This window comes from Giraffa tippelskirchi, chromosome 9 (assembly GCF_054371585.1).
Source record: "Giraffa tippelskirchi isolate mGirTip1 chromosome 9, T2T-mGirTip1v1.2.pri, whole genome shotgun sequence".
Classification (NCBI taxonomy): Eukaryota; Metazoa; Chordata; class Mammalia; order Artiodactyla; family Giraffidae; genus Giraffa; species Giraffa tippelskirchi.
In genome coordinates this window covers 6,435,969-6,459,433 of record NC_137283.1, presented here as the reverse complement: position 1 = coordinate 6,459,433, position 23,465 = coordinate 6,435,969, and the positions used below count along the sequence as shown (strand labels likewise).

The window sequence follows — 23,465 nt, the reverse complement described above, 5'->3', positions numbered from 1 at the left end:
TGCAGGAGTTGCTTGTATATTTTTGAGATTAATTGTTTGTCTGTTGCTTCGTTTGCTATTATTTTCTCCCATTCTGAAGGCTGTCTTTTCACCTTGCTTATAGTTTCCTTTGTTGTGAAAAAGCTTTTAATTTTAATTAGGTCCCATTTGTTTATTTTTGCTTTTATTTCCAATATTCTGGGAGGTGGGTCATGGAGGATCCTGCTGTGATTTATGTCAGAGAGTGTTTTGCCTATGTTTTCCTCTAGGAGTTTTATAGTTTCTGGTCTTACGTTTAGATCTTTAATCCATTTTGAGTTTATTTTTGTGTATGGTGTTAGGAAGTGTTCTAGTTTCATTCTTTTACAAGTGGTTGACCAGTTTTCCCAGCACCACTTGTTAAAGAGATTGTCTTTTCCCCATTATATATTCTTGCCTCCTTTGTCGAAGATAAGGTGTCCATAGGTGCGTGGGTTTATCTCTGGGCTTTCTATTTTGTTCCATTGATCTATATTTCTATCTTTGTGCCAGTACCATACTGTCTTGATGACTGCGGCTTTGTAGCAGAGCCTGAAGTCAGGCAGGTTGATTCCTCCAGTTCCATTCTTCTTCCTCAAGATTGCTTTGGCTATTCGAGGTTTCTTATATTTCCATACAAATTGTGAGATGATTTGTTCTAGTTCTGTGAAAAATACCATTGGTAGCTTGATAGGGATTGCATTGAATCTATAGATTGCTTTGGGTAGTATACTCATTTTCACTATATTAATTCTTCCAATCCATGAACACGGTATATTTCTCCATCTGTTTGTGTCCTCTTTGATTTCTTTCATCAGTGTTTTATAGTTTTCTATATATAAGTCTTTTGTTTCTTTAGGTAGATATATTCCTAAGTATTTTATTCTTTTTGTTGCAAAAGTGAATGGTATTGTTTCCTTAATTTCTCTTTCTCTTTTCTCATTATTGGAGTATCATTGTGGGTTTTTTAAGGTGCAGAATGTTCTGGCATTTTTCAGAGTCAGCTAGACTTAATAAAATCTGATTTCACAGCCTATTAACTTTGGGCAAGTTTCACAACCCCTCTGTCCCTTTGCTCATCTGCAGAATGGGACTGGACACTCAGGATTGTTGTATTAAGTGACTTAACGTGTGAGGTGGAAAATATGACACTTGATATACGATGTGTGTAATAAACAGCAGCTTGTAAATGCAGCCACATCGCAGCCAAGGGTTCTAGACTATCCGAGAGGACAGGGCCCAAGCCTAGTTTTGCTCACCTCTGCATCAAAACGGCCTGGCCCAGTGCAGGCAAGAGGCAGGTGTTTAGTGAGTATTTGTCAAATGAATTCTTGTGAATGGGAGTTAATGCCAGATTTTTAACTCCTCCCTTTGTCCTTCCATGACTTAATTTTCCTGTTCCTATGATGAGAACAACTTGTATGTTCCTCAAGGAGAGTGGCAGGTGATGAGTGCCACCTAAAGCCATTCCCAACCCCCTTCTCTCCTTACTGAGGTTGGAAATACCCTATCTCAGCCTTTCTTTCACACCAGAATTGGCCGAGTAAGCAAGTTCTAGCCAGCAAGACAGCATACATCTGGGAGGGTTTCTGGGGAAGATCTTTCTCTCCTTGAGAGGCACTGGACAAAAATATCTGCTAGACTGCCCTGGCTCCATGCTGCTGAGTACAGTTGTGAGTATGTGATGCCTGGAGCTGCTGCAGCCACCTTGAGGCTTTAAGGAAAGGCCAACAGGATCACTAAGATTCTAACCCAGAGACACTGAGACAACACCAATAACATCCACCTCTGGACTCTGTTATGTGAGAAAAATAACCGTATTGTTTAAGGTGTTTTAATTGGATGTTGCTTGTGAAGCCAAAAATACTCCCAATTTTCACAACTAGCATTTTCAAAATGTGTTCTGCAGATGAGATGATGACAAGTGATGACAGGGGCGGGGGGGGGGTACATTTCTATTGACAAGTAACTTGTTTAACCCTCACAACCACACTGTAAGGTAGATAATATTATCCCTATTCTATATATGGGGAAACTGAGGCACAGTTTCTGACTTTTGTAGCTAACACTAAACCACTAGGCTATAATGCCCATTTAGATGCTATTTTCTATCATTTAAAATGTTACGGGTTTTCCTGGTGGTCCAGTGGTTAAGAATCTACCTTGCAATGTAAGGGACACCAGTTCAATCCCTGGTCTGGAAGGATCCCACATGCTGTGGAACAACTAAGCCTGTGCACCACAACTATGCAGCCAGCACTCTAGAGCCCTTGAGTGACAACTACTGAGCCAAGTGCTACAACTACTGATGCCCATGCAGCTAAAGCCTGTGCTCTGCAACAAGAGACACCACCACTATGACAAGCCTGAGTACTCCAACGGAGAGTAGCCCCTGTTTGCAACAACCAGAGAAAGCCTGCATGTAGCAGTGAAGCCCCACCGCAGCTCAAAAATAAAAATCAAATCTTTTTTTTTCTAAAAGGACTTATTTCAGGACCGCATGACATCCAAAAATAAAATAAAAGACTATAAAGCCAATTAGATCAGTTTGAGGAACTCTCTAAAAGAAGGTTAAAAGTGAAAGGAGGACATGGAAACCATTAACAGAATGAAGACAGCCTACCGGATGGGAGAACGTATTTGCAAATGATATGACTAGCTCATACAACTCAACATCAAGAAACAAACAACACGATTGAAATATGGGCATAAGAACAGAATGGATATTCTTCCAAAGAGGAAATTCAGATGGCCAACAGGCACAGGAAAAGATGTTCAACATCACTAATCATCAGAGAAATGCAAGTCAAAAGGGACATAACCTCACAGTTGTCAGAATGGCGATCATGAAAAAGAACACAGATAACAAATGTTGGCAAGAACGTGGAGAAAGGGGACCCTTAGTACACCGTTAGTGGGAATGTAAATTGGTGCAGCCACTGTGGAAAACAGTATGGAGGTTTCTCAAAACACTAAAAATAGAACTGCCTTATGACCCAGCAATCCCACTCCTGGGCATATATCTGAAAAAAAAAACACAAAAGCACTAATTTGAAAAGGTATGTGCACCCCAATATTCACAGCAGCATTATTTACAATTGCTAAAATATGGAAGCAACCTAAACGGTCATCAACAGATGAATAGATAAAGAAGATTTGGTACACATGAACAATGGAATACTACTCAGCCATAAAAAAAAGAACATTAATGTATATAACGAAAAAGATGCAGACTCACATATAGAGAAGAAATCAGTGGCTACCAGTGGGGAGAGCGAAGTAGGGAGGGGCAAAATAGAGGTAGAAGAATTGGGTATACAAACTGTTATGAATTCAATAAGCTACATGCATATATTTTACCACATGGGAAATATAGCCAATATTTTATAATAACTGTAAATGGAGTATAAACTTTAAAAGTTGTTAATCACTATATTGTATACTTGTAATAGACAATGTTGCACAGCAGCTATACTTTCAAAAAATAAACTAGTTTAAAAAATAAAAAGTGAAAGTCTTCCCTAGTGGTCCGGTGGTTAAGACTCCACACTCTCAATGCAGGGGGCCTGGGTTCAAACCCTGGTCAGGAAACTAGATCCCGCATGCTGCAACTAAAGGTCCCTAAAGCTCCCACATGCTGCAACTAAGATCTGGCATAGCTAAACAAAAAAATAAATTTTAAAATACAAAAAAGTTAAAGGAGGACAAAAGACAATGTTTCCCTAAAAAATGGACATAAACCTATCAATCAACTATCCCACTAATGGAGGCTGAGGGCTTAGATGTGTCAGGCCTCGACAAGGCAGAGATGTATGTGTGTTAGTGTTAGTCGCTCAGTTGTGTCTGACTCTTTGCGACCCCATGGACCGTCAGGCTCCTCTGTCCACGGAATTCTCCAGGCAAAAATACTGGGTTGGATTGCCATTTACTTCTCTAGGGGATCTTCCAGACCCAGGGGTCGAACCTGGGTCTTCCGCATTGCAGGCAGATTCTTTACCATCTGAAACATCCTTAAGGCACAGAGATGTACAGTATTATATATGAGGCTCCAGCCCTTTATAGCACTGTAGCCCCCTCAATTCACCCAATGCCCCAGCACCTCAGAATGACTATATTTAGAGATAGTGCACTTAAAGAGGAAGTTCAGGGAAAAGGGTTCATTAAGATGGGCCCTAAACCAATATGGCTGGTGTCCTGATAAGCAGACTAGGACAGACACCAGGAGACAGGGGGGTAAGACCGCCACCTTCAGGTCAAGGAGAGACGCTTGGGAGAGGTCAGTCCTGCAGACAGATATCTTTGACTTCGGCCTCCAGAACTGTGAGAAGACATTTCTGTGATGGGAGCCACTCTGTCTGTGGCATTTTGCCTCGGCAGCCCGAGCAGACAAACACCCGATACTCGCATGTGGTCATAAAGACAGGCGCAAGGACGCTGAAGAAAGCAAGTTTCGTCACAGCATTAAAGCCCAGACAGCTTTACCATTTACCAAGGGGAGACTGGCTAGTAAGCTGAGGTTCTCCCACTCTGTGGGATGTTCTGCAGACATTAAATGAGACCTCTAGGTGCAGATGTCGAACAATCTCCCAAATACACCCTGAAGTGAAGCAAAGGGACAGAGCAGCCTGTGGAGTTTCTGCCACACAAGTGAAGGCACCACGTGGAAAGTTCAATGAACCCCGAGAGAGCTGCTTCTGTCTGTGGTGGGGATCAGGGCCCACTTTTTCTTGTGCGCCTTTTTGTATGATTTCAACGTTTTTTTTTCTCCCAGAGGCATGCCCCCCCTCCCAGACTTGAAAAACCAAAGTAAACTTTTAAGTTTAGCAGCAACACGTTAGCAACAATAGTGTCTAAACCAGGGATGTGGCAAACTACGGCCAGAAACACAAGTCTTGCCTGTGACCTCTTTTTGCCCCACCTGCAAGCTAAGAATGATTTTTACATAATTTTTAAAGGGCAATGAAAGGAAACAAAGACTATATAGGCAGAGGCCTGTGTGTGGTCTACGAAGGTGAAATTTTTGTTATGTGATTCTCTGCACAAAAAGTTGGCTGACCGCGGCTCTAAACAGTCATTTCAAAGCACGGGAAGTGATTTAAGTTTACAGGATATGGAAAAGGTTCTCTGAGGACACACCCAGGCTGCCTCATGGGCCGTGATGGTTGAGATGCTCATGAAGGGGGTTGTCCAGGCAGGTCAAACTGCCAGGCAAAGGCACACAGGAGTCTGAGAAAGAGGTGCTTGGGGCCAGGGAGGTCCACTTCCACTAAACAGGGCTCACAGGACATGCTGTTGGAAGCCAAGCTGGACTGAGATGCCAACCTAAGGCCTGTGGACCTCATTCTCAAAGAATAGTAGGTCTCTGAGTTAGAGGTAACCACGGCAGTCATCTGGTCTACCAGTTTGAGTTTGCAGATAAAAGAGCACAGAACAGCTAAAAACATGACCTCCCCAAGACCACACAGCTGGCGAGCCACAAGGCCACTGGCCTCCCCCTCGGCGCTCTATCTACAGCAGGAAAGGGAGTAGGAAATGAAGGAAGACCAGGGTGATGATGGCTGGAACGGCAGAGAAAGAAATCCGGGTAAGAGGTGGTGCCAAGTGAGAATGGAAGGACTTCAGCTCCGCCTGAACCACTGAGCGACTCAACATTCAGCCTGGGAGAAGGGCAGGGACCCCAACCCAGCTGCGACCTCATTCGACCCAGGCACGACACAGTCCACTTCTAATCAGAAGGAAACGGGACATGACTAGGGAGAGGCAGGTTTCTCCTGCTTGGTTACATCTGCTTTTAAACAGGCGGGTACTGATCCCAGAACACCTGTTCCAGCCTGCATCCTCCTGCAGTTAGAGGGTGCACACGGACTCACACCGGCCAACATATCAATTCGGAATCCTATCAAAGGGCTGGACCCTAGCCTATCCGTGTGCTATCCTGGGATCCTAGGGTTTGATCTTGGTTTGCACCCAGATGGTACTTTTTTTTTCAAGCAGAGTGTGGATGGGTACACCTGAAAGGCAAGGAGATTCCAAGGTTCCTCATCATACCTTAACACAGGGCACCTCTGGTGCCAGAGTCCTAGGGGGACTCGTCCTTCTTTTTTTTCTGAATTGCTTGACATTTCATTAACAAGATTTATATTTTTATTAAAAGGACAAAGTAATCTTTTTAAAAATTTTTAATTCAAAATATATGACGCGTTTCTTTAAGTCATGTTAAGTCATACCGACTCTTTTGAGACTCCATGGACTGTAGCTCGCCAGGCTCCTCTGTCTATTCTTTCCTGGCAAGAATACTGGAACAGGTTGCCATTTCCTACTCCAGGGGATCTTCCCCACCCCGGGATCGAACCGGGTCTCCTGCTTGGCAGCCGGATTCTTTACCACTGAGCCACCCGGAAAGCCCATGTAACTCTCACCAAATACCCCACAGGGCAAGCCAGAATCTCAAACTCCTATTTTGTCTTGGGTTGGCCACAATGATAGCTTGGGATTTTCTGCTTATGGAAAAACCTGAGTGAACTTTTGGCCAACCTGATACAGTGCCTAATAGTGCTCATTTCCCCTCCCTCATTTCGGATTTCAGGTAAATGCATGTTTGCAGGGCGGGCAGGCATTTCCTGCCACAGACCCTCACGACACAAGAAGGACAGCAGTGCTCTGGTAGCTTTCTGTGCGTGCCTGGCAAACGCCTGAGCTTACTTGTCAAGCAGCCCCTTCTGTCTGAGGATGCGGTACACCTCGGCTGAAGTCTGAGGCCCTTGCAGCTTCTGTCCATTCAGCATCTCCTTCTCCAGTTCTTCGATGGTCTTAAAAACAATGGAGGAAAATAATCTCCTGTAACATCTAGAGCATCACTTTAAAAAAAAAAAATTTGGCGGTGCCGCATGGCATGTGGAATCTTAGTTCCTCAACCAGAGATCTACCCCATGCCCGCTGCAGTGGAAGCTCCAGCCTTAACCACTGGAATGTTGGCAAAGTCCCTAAGGCATCACTTATCTTAAAAGCAGGGTAGGAGGGAGGGAGCAGCAGGCCAAGGAAAGATAATAACACACAAGGTAGAGGTCTTAGGACTGAAGCGCTTGCGAGTGAAGGCAGACGGGCGTGGGCAGGACAAGCCCTGCACACACAGCCTCCGTGCCCTGGACAGAGGCTCTTCCCCAGCCTGGGACCCCCACCGCCCCCTCCAGGGGTTACCTTTCCAGTCCTGGCGAAGGCCTCCGCCACCTTGCGGTTCCGGCCCCCGTAGCAGGTGGTGATGAGGTCCGCCACGCCGCAGCTCTCCAGGAACGTGGCTGTGGACACCTGGCCTTTGCAGAAGATCCGGGCGAAGGCGATCATCTCCATGAGCCCCAGGCGGATGACAGCGGCTTTGGTGTTGTCACCACAGAGAAGGCCGTCGCAGAACCCGGCGCCTACGGCCACGATGTTCTGGGAGGAGATGAGAAGCCGGGAGATGCGGTCCTTCACACACATACTGCGGGAAAGCATGCGGGGGAGGCGGGGAGGAGCAGAGGGAGGGATGCTGGCCGGCTTCTCTGGCTCTGCAGGACCCAGGGTTCTACTCCTGTCCTCTGAGAGAGAAGGAAGAAGGACCAGCTCCCATCATGGGGCAAAAAGCCCAGAGCACTCTGGAACCTGGACTCAGACGGAAGCATCCGCCAGAGAAAGGGAACAGCGCAGAGGCATCTCCAGTTAAATACTGTTTGTACAGACTTTCTTTTTTTTAAATAAATCAAAGGCTTTATCCAACTGTAACACTGATAGAAAAGTAGTCAAGTCATAAGTGCAGGGCTTGATGAAGTTTCACAAATGACACACTCATGTATCCAGCACCCTGATCAAGGAACAGAAGGTAACCGGTGCCCCAGAAAGCCCCCTTCAGGGCCCCCACCCAGTCACCCCAGCACCAAAGGGCACTGCTCTCCTGACTTCTAATGGCACACGTTTACCTTCCCTGTCCTAACACTATGTGAGCAGAATCATATAGGATGTAATCCTTTGTGCCTATCTTCTCTGTCTCAATTCCACATCACACTTGTGAGATTCAGCCGTATTTTAACGCAAGACACATTTACTTCCATTGCTGCACTGGACTCCACTGTGCAAAAACAATGCAATTCAGCCCTTCGGGTGGCTGGCACTGGGGTAGTTTCCGGTTTGGAGCCACTGCAGATAGCTCTGCTATGACACTAGGTACGTGGCCTCTGGCGACCCCAGGCAGGCATTTCTGTTGTGAGCATCCTTGGGGTAGAAGTACTGGGTAATGATGGATGCATACGTGTAGATCAAGTTTCCACCTTTTGTTTCATTTGATAATTAGCATTTGTGAAGCGCTGGCTTATTATGTGGCTCTCTGCTGGACATCAGGCAGGTCGGACACAGACCTGGCTCTTCAGGAGCTAATCGCCTAGTTTGGGGATCAGCAAATTAGGGCCAAATGACTGCTTTTGTAAGTCACATTGTACTGGAAAGTCGGCATCCCTGTTCAGTAACGTATTGTCTGTGGCTGCCTTTGTGCTGTCAATGGATTTGAGTAGTTATGCAGAGACTCATAAGGTCTGCAAGATCCACATTTTCTATGAGGCTCTTCTGGAAAAAGTTAACCCCTCCCGACTTAACAGGAAAATAAAATGTGTGCACAAATCACCGTGATACTCAGCAGAAAGTGATATTCCATAAGAGGTAATGAAGGTCAGGTTTCAGTTCAAATCATGTGTACTGAGCATGGGCTGTGGGAAGCCCTGCTGGGCCCTGGAGGGGTGGAGGGGGCCCTGGGGGTGTGGGTTGGGGAAGCTGAAAAGACAGACACAGAGCTTGCTCTCAAGGAGTTGACAGTATCATTGGGAAAAGACATAGGGAAGCATATCAGGAGACAGAAGGACTGGAGTATGTGGAGAAGCTTCATTACAAAGCAGGGAAGCCTGCACAGAGGAGGTGGCATCTGAGCTGGGTCTCAGATCCTACGTAAAACCAGACAATCACATACGACAAGTAATGCCTGCGTGGGAGTGGGGGACACTCCTTTGGGACACCAGTCGAGCCCTCAGGCTTCTGGCCCTTTCTACATTACCCGTTTCCTCTCCAAAAACACTCAATGCAGGAAAAATGCAAGAACCATCTAACCACACAAGGATTTCTTTCCATAATGCCTGATGCCTGAATATGGATTTGTGCCTTAAGAGATCTTAAAATATGAATCCAGTTAGTAACCAATGGGAAACAAGCTAAAAGAAAAGAAGCCCAGTCCTCCTCCCTTCACCTGTTCGGGCCCAGCCCTGGGTGTTGCCCGGCTTCTGATCTCTGTGCAGTGTCCCATCTAAAAGGTCCGGAGGTCCCATCTCAGGTCGGCGGCTCTGAGAAGCAGATCCTAGTTTGCTATCAGCACCTCTCTGGTTCCTTCACTCTGCCTCTCACCTCTGCACACAATGCTGCCAGATGCCAAGCACGCCCAGCCAGGAGTCAGCCTCCCCACCCACGGCTGCACACGCAGAGGGTGCCTGGGGCTGAAAGTTGCCACCAGGGAGCTGCTGTGACCCTCAGACGGCTCCGCCTGTGTCGCCCTTCCCGCCACGGCAGCCCGATGGAGGAAGCCACGGGGAGACGCGAGCGGCACACGCGTGACTCCCAGAGGGCCTCCGGTTCTCAGTCTGCTTGGCTGCTGTGTGACCATGGGATAATCACTCCACCTCTCTGAGTCTTCTTGGCCTCGGCTGTTAAATTTGGGGCTTGGATAAGATCTCTCAAGGCCCTTCTGGTGGTGGCATTCCTCCAGGGAAGCTGGCTCAGCTGTGGCCCTGCCCTGGGACTGCAGGAAGGCCCTGGGGCAGCAGTGAAACCTAAGTACGTGCAGGGGACTGACCACAGAGGCCACGAGGCCAGCTGTTGGGACAGCCCACCAAATGGTTTTATGGAGGTTCCCCCATGGCAATGTGCCCAGGCCTAGGTTCCAAATGGTTAGACTGCTACAATGGCTCTCTGATGCCTCCTGGGCTGTGCCCTGGTGTCCCCCCTTTCCTCATGACACAACCCATTCTGGGGGTCACCTGACAAACCAGCCCCAGCCAACGTCTATGGACTGGAGGGGAGATAGCAGGGACTTCCTTTCAGCATGGGGTTCCTGTACTCAGAAGAAAGACTATTTACAAAGTGTCTACAGTGAGCCCACCAGGCCACTGCCCATGTGGTCTCATCTGAATTCTCAGTGGCAACCCCAGCAAGTATGTGTCTGTCCCCTTAGCTGGTTCAAATGGTAAAGGATCCACCTGCAGTGCAGGAGAGACGGGTTTGATCCGTAGGTTGGGACGATCCGCTGGAGAAGGGAATGGCAACCCACTCCAGTAGTCTTGCCTGGAGAATTCCACGGACAGAGGTGGGCTGCAGTCCATGGGGTCGCAAAGAGTCAGTCACAACTGAGTGACTAACACTACACTTTAGCTGGTTCGCAGGGTCAATGGCTTGCCAAGAGCATCCCTCTGGTGACTGACGTGGTCAGGACATGCCCTCAGGGCCTGGCTCCACAAGCCCACTGCTCCCCCTACTCCGCAGCGTCCACAGTGTGGCCATCGTGGCCTGGCCATTCCCTCCCACCTTGGGGTCCGAGAGACCTTCCTGAGACACCCCTGCAACCAGATATCAAAGAGAACTGCCCCCTGGGAATTCCCTGAGGGTCCAGTGATTAGGACTTGGTGCTGTCACTGCTGGGGCCTGGGTTCAATTCCTGGTTGGAGAACTAAGATCTTGCATGCTGTGTGGCAGGACTGAAAAAAAAAAAGTATTAAAAAAAAAAAAAAAAAAGAGGACTGCCTCCCAGGCCTGCAGAGAGACTTGGGAGGTAAAAAGGGGAGGCCCCGGAGGACAAAAGATTTACGGGAAAGAATAGTAAAAATAACAAAGCTTCCCTTACTGAACTGTTTCTAAGTGCTTCCGATATTATTAACTCATTTAATCTTCACAACATTCCTGCACGGCAGGTTCTGTTACTATGTATAGTGTGAGGTGAGGACCCTTGCGCACCTGGGCTAAGTAGCTCGCCCAAGGTCCTGCAGTCAGGACCAGTCAGGAGCTGGGTTTCAAACCCTGGCAGCCTGGCTCCGCCATCTCTCCTGGGAGAAGATCACACGAGGCTGCTCCAGCCAGTGAGAGGAACAGACAGAGGGGCTGGTACAGCAAGACCTGAACTTTCTAACAGGAAGAGCTGACCCCAATCAACAGAAAATACTGAGGCGAAGGGGTGAGCTCTTGGTCACTGGAGGCATCCAAGGAGGAGCTGTATGGACGAGCCCTTAGTTGCCAAGCAGGGCTTCTGACCTTCCGTGTCACTGTGCTCAGAGAAAAGGCAGAGGAGAATGGCCCCACCGTGGTCTGGGGGCACACAGGGAGGGACCACGTCCCAGTTTCCCCTGGACGTCTGACCTCCCCACCTCGGGGAGCAGCGGGCCACTGCAGAGCCAACCCCTCCCTCCTCCGGGGACCCAGGGCTGGTTTGATCACCTTAAGATGGATCTTGAAATCTTCCCTCTCTCCCCTACCACTTATCACTGTCAAAAGAAAAATAAACACACTGAGGCAATCAGATCGTGTGTGAATAGCACGCAAGCAGATGTCCTCTGAGAGCACTCAGCTGTGAAATTTATCGTTATCCGCTGTGCATTCAAATCTGCTTTAAACTATTCTGGAGCTAAAAATACAGTGATTTTCAGAAGACAGACATGCTGAAGCCCTTGCCCATTTCCCGGGTGGTGGCAACACTCAGAGATACCCTTCCCGACGCGTTGTCTTTGCAATCTTGCATCACAGCAGATATAAAACTGGAAGAGCAGCCCATGCTACCTGCAGGTTATGCAAACACTCCCACTACCTCGGAAGAAATGCCCCACTGGAACCCAAGTCAGAATTTTCTGAATCCATCTGACTCTTCCCAAGGCCACCTTCAAGTGCATCTAACCTAGAGGGAACCTGCAGAGTGGAGGCTAACTAACTGCAGGCAAGGTACTACCTATTGTTTGTAGGTCAAGCCCTGAGTAAGGTCAGCCATCTGAGATGTCAAGGAGGTCCAAGGTCAAGTCCACATTCAGCCCCACAGGTTGGGCAGCCTGACGAGATGTGCATGTTTGATATCTGCTCGTCCAACAGAGTGGCCACTAGACCTTGAAACTCACGAAAGATTCATGTGACTACTGAGTCTGAAATGGTGCTACTGTGACTCTGAAACAGAATTTTGAATTTTCTAAAAAAAGTTTTAAATAATTTGCATGTAAATGAAAACAGCCACATATGCTACTGGGTTCTAGCTGGAGCCCTGGCTAGAGACTAGGTGCCTGACTGTGACCACAGCACATTCATCACAGCCAAAGGCCTGGAGAAAACCCACACACCCTACAACCAGGGTGGTGAGCCTCAGCACAGACGGCCCTGCAGAGAACACGGTGCATCCGTGGCAGAGGTGATGGGTGTATCTCCCCAAATACTCTCCTCTTCTAGAGCCTGAGTCCCTGATGTTCATGCAAGTGTATTTTTCCCGGGGGGGGGGGTGGTGGAAAAATTCTCAACCTCCCTTACAGCAGGGAGTACCATTAAGTACTAACTGCCCATTAAGATGAAGCCAGGGACTTCCCTGGCAGTCAGCGGTTATTAAGACTCTGTCTTCCCTTGCAGGGGGTATGGGTTCAGTCCCTGGTCAGGGAGCTAAGATTCCACATGCCACAGGGTAGCCCAAAAAATTAGAAATAAAGCCAAATGTTACACTGCAACTCCCCAGAATGCCTTAAAAGACAGCTGCCACATGCCCTTTGTCTTTCTTTTTTTATCCTGTTGCCTGGAAGGCAGATGTGATGGTTGGAGCCCTGGTCACCATCTTAGAACATGAGGGCAAGGGTCATCTCTCATGAGCTGGAGGGAGCCTGGGTCCCTGAGAATTTTGTGGAGTGGAATTTTCATATGGAATTAGGATTTCTGCACAAGAAAGAAAGTTCTACCTTGTTTAGCCACTATTATTTTGGATCTCTGTTAATGAAACAATCTTGATAAACCATTTATTAAAAATAACAGATTGAGCTAAATACTTATGATTTTTATACTTTTCTGTATGAAGAACATCTTAAAATTTACATTAAAAAATACACCCCAAGGGAAAGAAGCCAGACAAAGAGGAGTACATACTGTACATGTGTATTATAAAAATTCTACAGTGAACAAAAGCAGATCAGTGGCTTCTGGTTTGGGAGGGAGGAGTAAACTGTAAAGACACTCATGGAGTTACCTGGGGTGATGGAAATGTTCTGTATTGTAGTGATGATGTTCAGGGTGTATATACCCAACTGTTTAAACCTATTGTATCATGTATTTAAATCAACACAGTTTAATGTACATGTTGCTGCTGCTGCTGCTGCTGCTGCCGCCAAGTCGCTTCAGTCATGTCCGACTCTGTGTGACCCCAGAGACGGAAGCCCACCAGGCTCTCCCATCCCTGGGATTCTCCAGGCAAGAACACTGGAGTGGGTTGCCATTTCCTTCTCCAATGCATGAAAGTGAAAAGTGAAAGTGAAGTCGCTCAGTCACGTCCGACTCTTCGAGACCCCATGGACTGAAGCCCACCGGGCTCCTCTGCCCATGGGATTTTCCAGGCAAGAGTACTGGAGAGGGGTGCCATTGCCTTCTCCTAATGTACATGGATTATGCTTAAATAAGTTCAGTTCAGTCTTTCAGTCGTGTCTGACTCTTTGCAACCCCATGGACTGCAGCTCGCCAGGCCTCCCTAAATAAAGGTGATATTTAAAAAAGAATACTCACTGATTAAGAGATTCATGTAGCTAAGAGAAGAAGGATATTCTGAAGGGTGTAAGATGCACTGGTACAAAATGATTTTGTATAATTCCCTTGAATGCTCCTTTTCTTTCAACATTGTAGGGAGCTGTTCTCTTTCCTTCTCTTCCCGCCACCACCTCGCCCTTTTTTTTCTTTTTTGGTAACTCAAATGCCCTCACATTTTTGAGCATGAAGGAAGTGTACTTTAAAAATTTTTTAGAATAGAGAAGATGACTAAAGGTTGTTAATGTAAAAAAAGTAAAATATCCAAAAAAGAATTGATTATATGTGCATAACCGACTCACTTTGCTGTTTAGCAGAAATAACACTGTAAACCAACTATAGTTCAAAAATTTTTTTTAAAAAGGTAAAACATAAACTACTTGAACCGTAAGATGCACTTTTTGTTTTAAAAAGGGGGACATGCACATACTTGTGCTTGCTAAAAAGACTGGAAGGGTAGACAAGAGGCATTAACAGTGACTATCTCAGGATGCAGAGATTATCAGTCATTCTCACTTTCTTCTCTACACCTCTTTGTAGTATGAAGCTATCTTTTATATCAGGGAGAAAACAAAACTATTACTTATGTAATCAAGGAAAAACAGGCCCATTTGCCCTTGGTGGGCAGGCTCTAGCAAGAGAGGACTTCATTTCATTCAACTGCCTGGACACAAACGAGAAAAGTCAGGTCATCCAGAGTAACCAAAGAACCCCGGAAGGATTCTTCAAACCCGCGTTCACGTTCTGACCGAGCTAGTATTTGCTACATTTGAGTCATTCGTTCTTTGGCGCTCTGTCTCCTTATTGGTCCGATGGGATGGTTAGCCTCAGTTACTGTCCAAGAACCTGCCTCTCAGTTTTTGAAGCTCCCAGCTCTGACGCAGGCTGGCAGGAATGATGGTAACCACTCCTGGTTGAAAGCAAAGCCAGGGGCAGGATGATAAACGGTTCTCAATCCCCATCTACCTCTGCCCCCAATGAACCACTCTGTCAGGGTAGCAGGAGGCTTCTTGCCAACAGAACGGAAAAGCCATGCCCAGGTCAGAAGCAGGGCCAGTAAGTGGTTCTATCCGCAGAAGCTTCTCCAGGGCCCTCAATCTAGACTCTTTCTTCTCTCCCACCCCTTCCTCTGCACCTTTGTTCTGGGTGGGTGTTCACAGCTTCTCCATCCACCACCAAAATTAGCCCAGTCACTTCATGACAGTTCTGGAGCACGTGGGCTGTGCTGAGCAGTGAGACCTCTCATTAGTTTAATGAAGGACTATTAAAAACGCATAAAAATCTCACCCAACAATAATAAAGAACACAGCCAAAGTCAGCATCTTCAGTGTATAACAGGCTGCGTGCAACGTGAAAGTTCCCTGCCAGCATTCAGAAAGATGAACGTGGTCTGCCTGGGGGCCCAAGTCTTTTGTTGGCTTCAATTTTTAAAACTCTCATTGAATGGAGACGTGACTACGCATACACACATGACATTAAGTGGTTTTAAATTATGATGAGAAGAAAAGATGTATAATTTGCAGAAAGCATGAGAAGGTGCCCTACGGACAGGTCTCCCTGCATTCTTTTGATCTTTGCAATTTTCACCTGACAAAGTAAGGCGAACGTCAGATTAATTTCCTTCCCTGGGTGCTCAAATTCCTGAAAAGTAGCTTCTGCTACAAAAGAAATGACTCAAAAGTGACTCAAAGGGGTTATTCATTCACAGGGAAGCTCTGTATTCTTCCTTTTTTTTTTTTTTTTTGAGATGGCAGCTAAGGCAGCTCTGCTTCCAGGGGAAGAATGTTCAGAAGTTACAGCCCTGTTGGCTATTGCCCATTGTCAGGATGGAGAGGAACCCCAACCATGACTTTCTTCTAAGATTTTTTTTAATGTGGATCATTTTTAAAGTTTTTATTGCATTTGTTACAATATTGCTCCTGTTGCTTATGTTTTCGGAGAAGGCAATGGCACCCCACTCCAGTACTCTTGCCTGGAAAATCCCAAGGATGGAGGAGCCTGGTAGGCTGCAGTCCATGGGGTCGCTAAGAGTCGGACACGACTGAGCGACTTCACTTTCACTTTTCACTTTCATGCATCGGAGAAGGAAATGGCAACCCACTCCAGGGTTCTTGCCTAGAGAATCCCAGGGATGGCGGAGCCTGGTGGGCTGCCGTCTAAGGGGTCGCACAGAGTCGGACACGACTGAGGTGACTTAGCAGCAGCAGCTTATGTTTTGGGTTTTTGGCTGCAAGGCATGCTGGACTCTTAGCTCTCCAACCAGGGAACGAACCTGTACTCCTTGCAGTAGAAGAAGTCTTAACCACTGGACCACTAGGAAAGGCCCCTGACCACAACTTTTAAAGGCAGAGGGTTACAAGTCAGGAGTCCAAGTCCAAACATGGAAATTTCCCTTGACGCTCTCAAGTCACTAGCCAACAGAAGCTGCCTCTTTAATCTGATCCTTTCCCTTTATAGGCAAAAATTTAGCTATTCTTAGACAAACCTGCCAGCAGCAGATTGTTTTTTCTTCTTTAAAAACAACAACCAACCATACTGTCAAACCAACAGATCATCCAGAGCGACCAAGTTCCTCTTCCTGCTCAAGATAACACATAGGAGAAATGTAGGAATTATAGAATACTTGGCTCTAAGACTCTACAATCAGAGTATGCCCCTGGCTTTCCAAATGTTCATGCCGTCCACTTCCCAAAGAACAAAGTAGCACACTGCTTCCAGATTTACAAACAGAAGCCAACCATGACTGCGAGAGGAAATCTAACCACCCAGGAAAGGCTGGGGCCAAGCAGGAAGTGATAAACAAGGCTGCCAATTCACTATTCTCCCCAGAAGTACGTGCGCAGAACACAGAGCTCATTCTTCGAACGGGATGCAGTGATGCTGGCAGTGGCCCTGCGTGAGGACTCCTCCCGTAAGCAGAACTGACAGGGCTGCTTTACCTTCAGAGCACCACACAGTTCAACTGTGTCTGCGTCATCCACCACTGTAATTCGAAAATTTGGAGTCTGTAGAAGTTCTTTGAAGAGAAGGCCATTCTCCATTATCTTGCTGCCTATTGAAAGGTTAGAAAAAAAAAGGAAATTAATAACGGCCTCTCGCTTTCACATCTAACACAGTTAAAAATGAGTTTTGGACTTCCCTAGTGGTCCTGTGTTAAGACTCCGTGCCCTCGATGCAGGGGGCACGGCTCCATTCCTGGTTGGGGAACTAAGATCCCCCCATGCCCTGGGGTGTGACCCAAAATTAAAAAAAAAATTTTAAGCCAATAAAAAAATCTTTTTAAAAAGACCTTTTTCTCATTACAAAAGTGACATACGTTCCTGATAGGAAATTTCATCAAGTCAGAGGACTAGAAATAAAAAATTAAAATATTCCACAATCCCACCACAGATAAAATCAACAATTTGGCATATATCTTTAACTCACCAAAATTGAAATATACATAGTTTTTCTCAATTGAGAACATAACATGGATTTCACAATCCGCTTTCCCCTATTTATGGCAGAAAAATTTTCAGTGATATCTTATATTTTCTACATTATTTTATTAATAAATGGCTGCCTTGTATTTTATTGCACACATGCATTATATTTTATCTAAGTGTCTATTGTTTGAGATCTAAAATTATTGAAACTTTTTGCTACCATAAACACTTACAGGCTCCCTCCACAGGGAAGTACCTCCCTTTCCACTAGTGCTAGGCCTAACCTCAGGATGTGCCTGGACTCAGCGGATGAGACGATTTCCCCACCCTTGGGCTCAGTCACGTGACTGGCTTTGGTGAAAGTACAAGTGTTAGCTGCTCAGTTGTGTCAATTCTTTGCGACCCATGGACTTAGCCCACCAGGCTCCTCTGTCCATGGAATCCTCCAGGCAAGAATACTGGTGTGAGTAGCCATCCCCTTCTGCAGGGGATCTTCCTGACCAGGGATCGAATCTGAGTCTTCTGCATTGTAGATGGATTCTTTACCACCTGAACCAGTTACATGATTGGCTTTGGCTAATGGGACCAGACCTGACACAGCAGAATCTGAAGCCCGTTGGTGCAATAGCAGGGCTGGTTCCCATGTCCGTCTGCCTTCCCTGTGGGAACACACCCCAGCTGGCCTGCTGGACCCCACAGGAGGATAAGACAGGAGCACAGCACTGCCTCCCAGTGGACCCACAGATGTGTCAGCTGTGCTTATTTTGGAAGCCACTAAGAATTCAGGATTATTTGTGACTTAGTATCACTATGGCAACAGAGAACTGATATAACATCAACAAACAAGTTCAGTGACTCAGTTGGTGGAGGATGGAAATGCATTCAAAGGCTCCTTATTTCTGCTCCCCACTGGGGCCATGCCTGGAATGACGTGGAGGACCAGTACTTTTCACATGATACTTTTCTATTTATATAGAGGCTTTCCATTCAAAACAAAACTAAAACTTAACAGGTAGAGCTTGATGTGAGATCTGCTCTGGTTGGTGCAGTGTGTGGTGGCACTCAGCTCCAGAAATCAGGACGATAAAATCCACCAGCTCAGTCCTGGCTCCCACATCATGCTTTCCACACAGAGCTGGCAGAAAGCTCCCCCGGGGACCACGGCACTTGGGATCTTCCAGCCTTGAGTTTCCTAAGCCTGTTTCCCAAGCTTGTCTGCACATTACAATCACTGGAAGATCTTTAAAAACACGAAAGGCCAGCCACACCCCAGCATCCATTAAATCACAAGCTCTGAGGTCAAGCAGACATCACTAATTTCTGACACTCTCCTGGTGACTTCAATGGGCAGACAAGCTTGAAAACCTCTGATGTAATTCCTAACCTCATGAGTAAAACACTATGGCACATTCAGCACTGTCATGAGGTTAAATAAGAATGAGGTGTGAAAAAAAAAAATAAAAAGAGAAAAAAGAATGAGGTGTGCAAACTGCCTATTAGTTACAACAAGCACACAAAGGTGTATATAATCACAATGGGATAGTGATATTTACATGCCTATGATTGATTTGCCCTATTGACACACAGGAGGCCCCAAAGAGGTTTACTGAGTTGCCCTCGGTCACACAGCTAGTAAGAGGCAGAGCCCAAGTTCTAAGCCAGATGCTCTGGCTCTAGGACCTATATGACCTCTCTCTATGCAATGTTCCACTCAGGGGCAGGAAAAGAGAAGCAACAAACAGACATTATAATTAGAGCCATCGTCTTCCACTGCAGAAAAAAAACAACAGGATGTTCAACAACATTACACTCAGAAGCAATATAACATCAAAATGATCCAGGGGAGGCCTTCCCCAGTGGTCCAGTGGTTAAAATTCCACCTTTCCAATGAGCAGGGTGTGGGTTTGATCCCTGGTCGGGGAAGTAAGATCCTGCATGCCAAAAAATAAAACAAACAAACAAACAAAAAACCAAAGTCCAGAGAAGAGTAGAGAGAGGGTGGAAAACAGATGGATAAGGCCAGCCAGCAGTTAATCATTACTAAAGATGGGTGGTGTGGGGTCCTAATACAAGTCTCTCTACTTTTGTTTGGTTTGAGGACATTTTCCATCATAAAATGCTTAAGATAGCTACACCGGACACTTAGAAACATTTTCTATTCTACAGGCATTGCTATGATGTCATTTAGCTGAATGCTCGTTCGTCCAAATATTAGAACTCTCTCTGTTTGAGCAAACTGTCCTCTTCCTTTTATAAACAGTCCTCCAGACCAGCAGCCCTGTTTCATCACCTGGGTTGGGTAAACCAGCCACAGATGCACACCATGATGTAGTTATTGTCTTTCTCTTCTGTCCCTCTCCATGGGCCACTGCCAGGTGCCTGCAACACGAAGGGGGCTCACGAGCATCACAGACAGGCCCCCACTCCCTCCACTAAGCTACTCTGAACGAGCCGTCAGCAGCTGTGAGTAACTGGACCCGGGGAAGTGAGAAGAGCTTTCTCCATCTGCCACTGATACAAGGCCTCTGTGTTGCAAATTATGCACGGTGTTCATTAGAGGTGAGCTTGCTTTAAAGGAATCTTACATTTCCTCAAATGCACCTTTTATTTCTTTTCTTCTTTTCCATTATGGCTTATTACAGGATATTGACTCTAGTTCCCTGTGCTCTATAGTAGGGCCTTGTTGTTCACCAATTTTATATAATAGTGCACATATGCTGATCCCAAACTCCTAATTTATCCCTTCCCCACCCCTCTTTTCCCTTTGGTAACCATTCTTTTCTATGTCCGTGAGTCTGTTTCCATTTTATAAATAAGTTTGCTTGTGTCATATTTTAGACTCTACATGTATCTCAAATGATATTTCTCTTTCTCTGTCCGACTTACTTCACTTAGTATGATCATCTCTCGGTCCAATCATGTTGCTGCAAATGGCATCAGATGTTTACCCTTTAAATTTTTAAATCTTCTATTAAGTCATGGACAAGAAAGCATTGATCGTATTATTATGACCAGTCTTAGGCAGTGATGAGGCAAGAAGGGACCCAGGACATGTGATCCAGAACAGGGAATGCCCATCAGCCATGTGGAAGGGCTTGTCAAACTCAGTGTGAACCAAAAGACAGGAAAACCCCCCTTCTTTTCCACACCAAATTTTGGAGACAATCAACCCATGTAATAAGACTCCTTTACATCGTACATCTCAGTCCATAATTCTCTACTGTTTGTGTACTAAGAAGCTCCTTCCACAAAGAAGGGGCTTATGTCTCCTTGACATTTAGCACCACAATGGATATAGAACAGACTTTGGACAGTATTTGCAGGATGAGCAGACATCTCAGACTCCGTGAAGTCATTCCCACAAAGGGGGGGCCCTCACCACCAGGCGGCACCATGGCTCACAGTGCTGGTTTGACCCATGCCCCCAGGGTGGCCTTCCCAGCAGCCCGGATCCAGCCCAGGGTCCTGAACTGCGCTAGTGGCCAGGCCTCTCCAGACTTCTCCTTTAGACTTGCAATGTCTCCTATGATACTGACATGTTTCAAGAGTGTGGGCCAGTTGTGGGACTTCCCTGGCAGTGAGGTGGTTAAGACTCTGGGCTTCCAATGCAGGGGGTGAGGGTTTGATCCTTGGTTGGGAAACTAAGATCTCATACGTCACAAGGTGCTGCCCCCCCAAAAAAAGTGTGGGCCAGTTGTTTTGTACCATGTCCTTTCCTTTGGCCTTGTCTAATTCTAATATTTCCTGTTGATTAAATTCAGGTTATGTAAGAAAATTTAGAAAATATCACTTGCCTGTTCTATCTCACTTTGAGTATTTAATCTAATTTAATGCAGATCACTCTTTCCAGTCCATGGGCCAATCCACAAAACACAGCAGAAGCAACACGTAAACAGAAGCCAGAGAAAGAGATGCGACTTCTGTGCGTTGTTTGTCTATCTTTACAAAGTAAAAAAGCCAGATGCACCCAAATGGGAGCTTTCCTATAACAAGGCTAGGAGGCAGGTAGAAACTCTAGCCAAAATCTATCAGTTTAAATTTGGAGATGAAGTCTGTCTCAAACCTACAGAATGACTGGGGTTAATTGGTCAATCCCAATCAGATAACTAGCAAATAGATTACTAGCAAATAGGAACACGCTGGAAAAAGTAGCTAATAATTATTTTTGAAAAATTAAAGTGATTACATAACAGTTTCACAGGCTACATTAAAATCGTAGATGAATAAAGATGAGCAAAACAACTAACTGAAAAGAATAAAACCTAAGTGCAGCCTAGCACACATATGCAATTTTATTTTTATGGAAGGATACTTAGGAACTACCAACAATGATTTCCTTTGAGAAGAGGGAGTAGGTCTTAATTCTAATTTCATACCTTCTTGTACTGTTTGAATTTTCTTGCATGCTTAGTTGCTTCAGTAGTGTCCAACTCTTTGTGACCCTGTAGACTGTAACTCACCAGGCGCCTCTGTCCATGGGATTCTCCAGGCAAGAATACTGGAGTGGGTTGCCATGCCCTCCTCCAGGGGATCTGCCTGACCCAGGGCTGGAATCCATGTCTCCTGAGTCTCCTGCATTGGTAGGCAGCTTACTCACCACTAGCGCCACCCGGGAAGCCCCTGAATTTTCTTAGCTCTGCTTATTGCTTTTATAAATATCAACCTGGGTAATGTTATTACAGGTCATTTTGTTTCCTTCCTTTTACTATTTGTGATACCTCTGCTCTCCAAAATTATTATTTCTCACACACACACACACACCCCCCTAAGTGCCCAGTATATGGGCTTATCAATGGAATGCTATGCAGCTATAAAGATGTATGCTGATTGAAGTAAATGAAGCAATTATCCAAAGAGTATATAACAACTACAAGCATGGTTCGTCACAAGTAGAAAAAAATAATGAAAATTAAATGAAACTTGAAATGGTTTTCCTAAATCAGAGAAAGACAAATATGACTTATATGTGGAATCTAAAAAAAGAATACAAACAAACTTATTTTACAAAACAGAAACAAAGTCACAGATATAGAAAACAAAGCAATGGTGTGTGTGTGGGGGGATAAATTAGGAGATTAAGCTGGGCCTAGACACACTATTACATATATAATAGGTAACTGATAAGAACCTATTATATAGCACAAGGGATCCTACTCAATACTCTGTAATGACCTATATGGGAAAAGAATCTAAAAAAGAGTGGATATAAATAAGTGATTTACTCTGATGAACAGCAGAAACTAACAAAACATTGTAATCAATTATACTCGAATAAAAATTTAAAATCAATGTGATGTGCTCAGTTGCCTCAGTTGTGTCCGACTGTTTGTGACCCTATGGACTGTAGCCTGCCAGGCCACTCTGTCCATGGAATTCTCCAGGCTAGAAGACTGGAATGGGTTGCTATGCCCTCCTCCAGGAGACCTTCCCAACCCAAGGATCGAACCCATGTCTCTTACACCTCCCACATTGGCAGGCGGGTTATTTACCACTAGTGCCACCTGGGAAACTTCTAAAATAATTAAGTTTTAAGAAACGGCTTTCTTTTGATTATCTCTATTTCCCATGGTAATCAGGTAATGTCTGTATAATTATAAATAAAAGATAAAAAAGAAAAAGAAAAGTTAAAAATGTCCTAACTTACATGCATGCATAAAACCCTTTTCCCATCCATCCCATCTTACTCAAGACAGCCTGATCTCTCCCAGAGCTTCCTTTCATGAAGCTGCCAAGGAGAAATGATTCCCATCACTGGTGCGTTTGATGAAAGTGGAAGTAAGTCCTGGAGTGGTAGATAAACTTACATACACTCTGCAAAGCATTCTATGAACCTATAACATGGTATGTGGGCACTTAGGAATTCTGAAGCCCTTTTTAAAAGAAATAGACGCGTTCACAACACTGATGTGAAAGAACAGAAAGGGCTTTCTGTTTCAGGAACCAGGAGACCCAAGTTCATGTCTGGATTCTATATTTGCTGTGTGATCTTGGGGCAGGTAGCTTACTCTCTGAACCTCGGCTTTTTCCTTTGGAAAGCAGGGATCACTCCCATCAATTTCTAGATCTCCATGGAATCCAGTGAGGCTTTAGATACTGGCATTTATGAGTAAAGACAAGCTAGGTTTCCCTTGGACTGCACGGAGATCAAACCAGTCAATCAACCCTGAATATTCATTGGAAGGACTGATGCTGAAGCTGAAACTCCAATCCTTTGGCCACCTGATGCAAAGAACT

At 45.6% G+C, this 23,465-nt stretch overlaps 1 protein-coding gene across 1 annotated transcript in view; it reads right to left on the bottom strand.

Annotated features, from left to right (window-relative positions):
• Window positions 1-23,465, bottom strand: part of GPD1L (glycerol-3-phosphate dehydrogenase 1 like) — a 63,112-nt gene that overhangs the window by 4,810 nt on the left and 34,837 nt on the right. The window contains exons 5-7 of the mRNA XM_081527040.1: window positions 16,746-16,858; window positions 7,195-7,428; window positions 6,700-6,806 (exon numbers count right to left, since the gene is read on the bottom strand). Coding sequence (XP_081383166.1) covers window positions 6,700-6,806; window positions 7,195-7,428; window positions 16,746-16,858 — 454 coding nt within the window. The remainder of the gene's footprint in view (window positions 1-6,699; window positions 6,807-7,194; window positions 7,429-16,745; window positions 16,859-23,465) is intronic.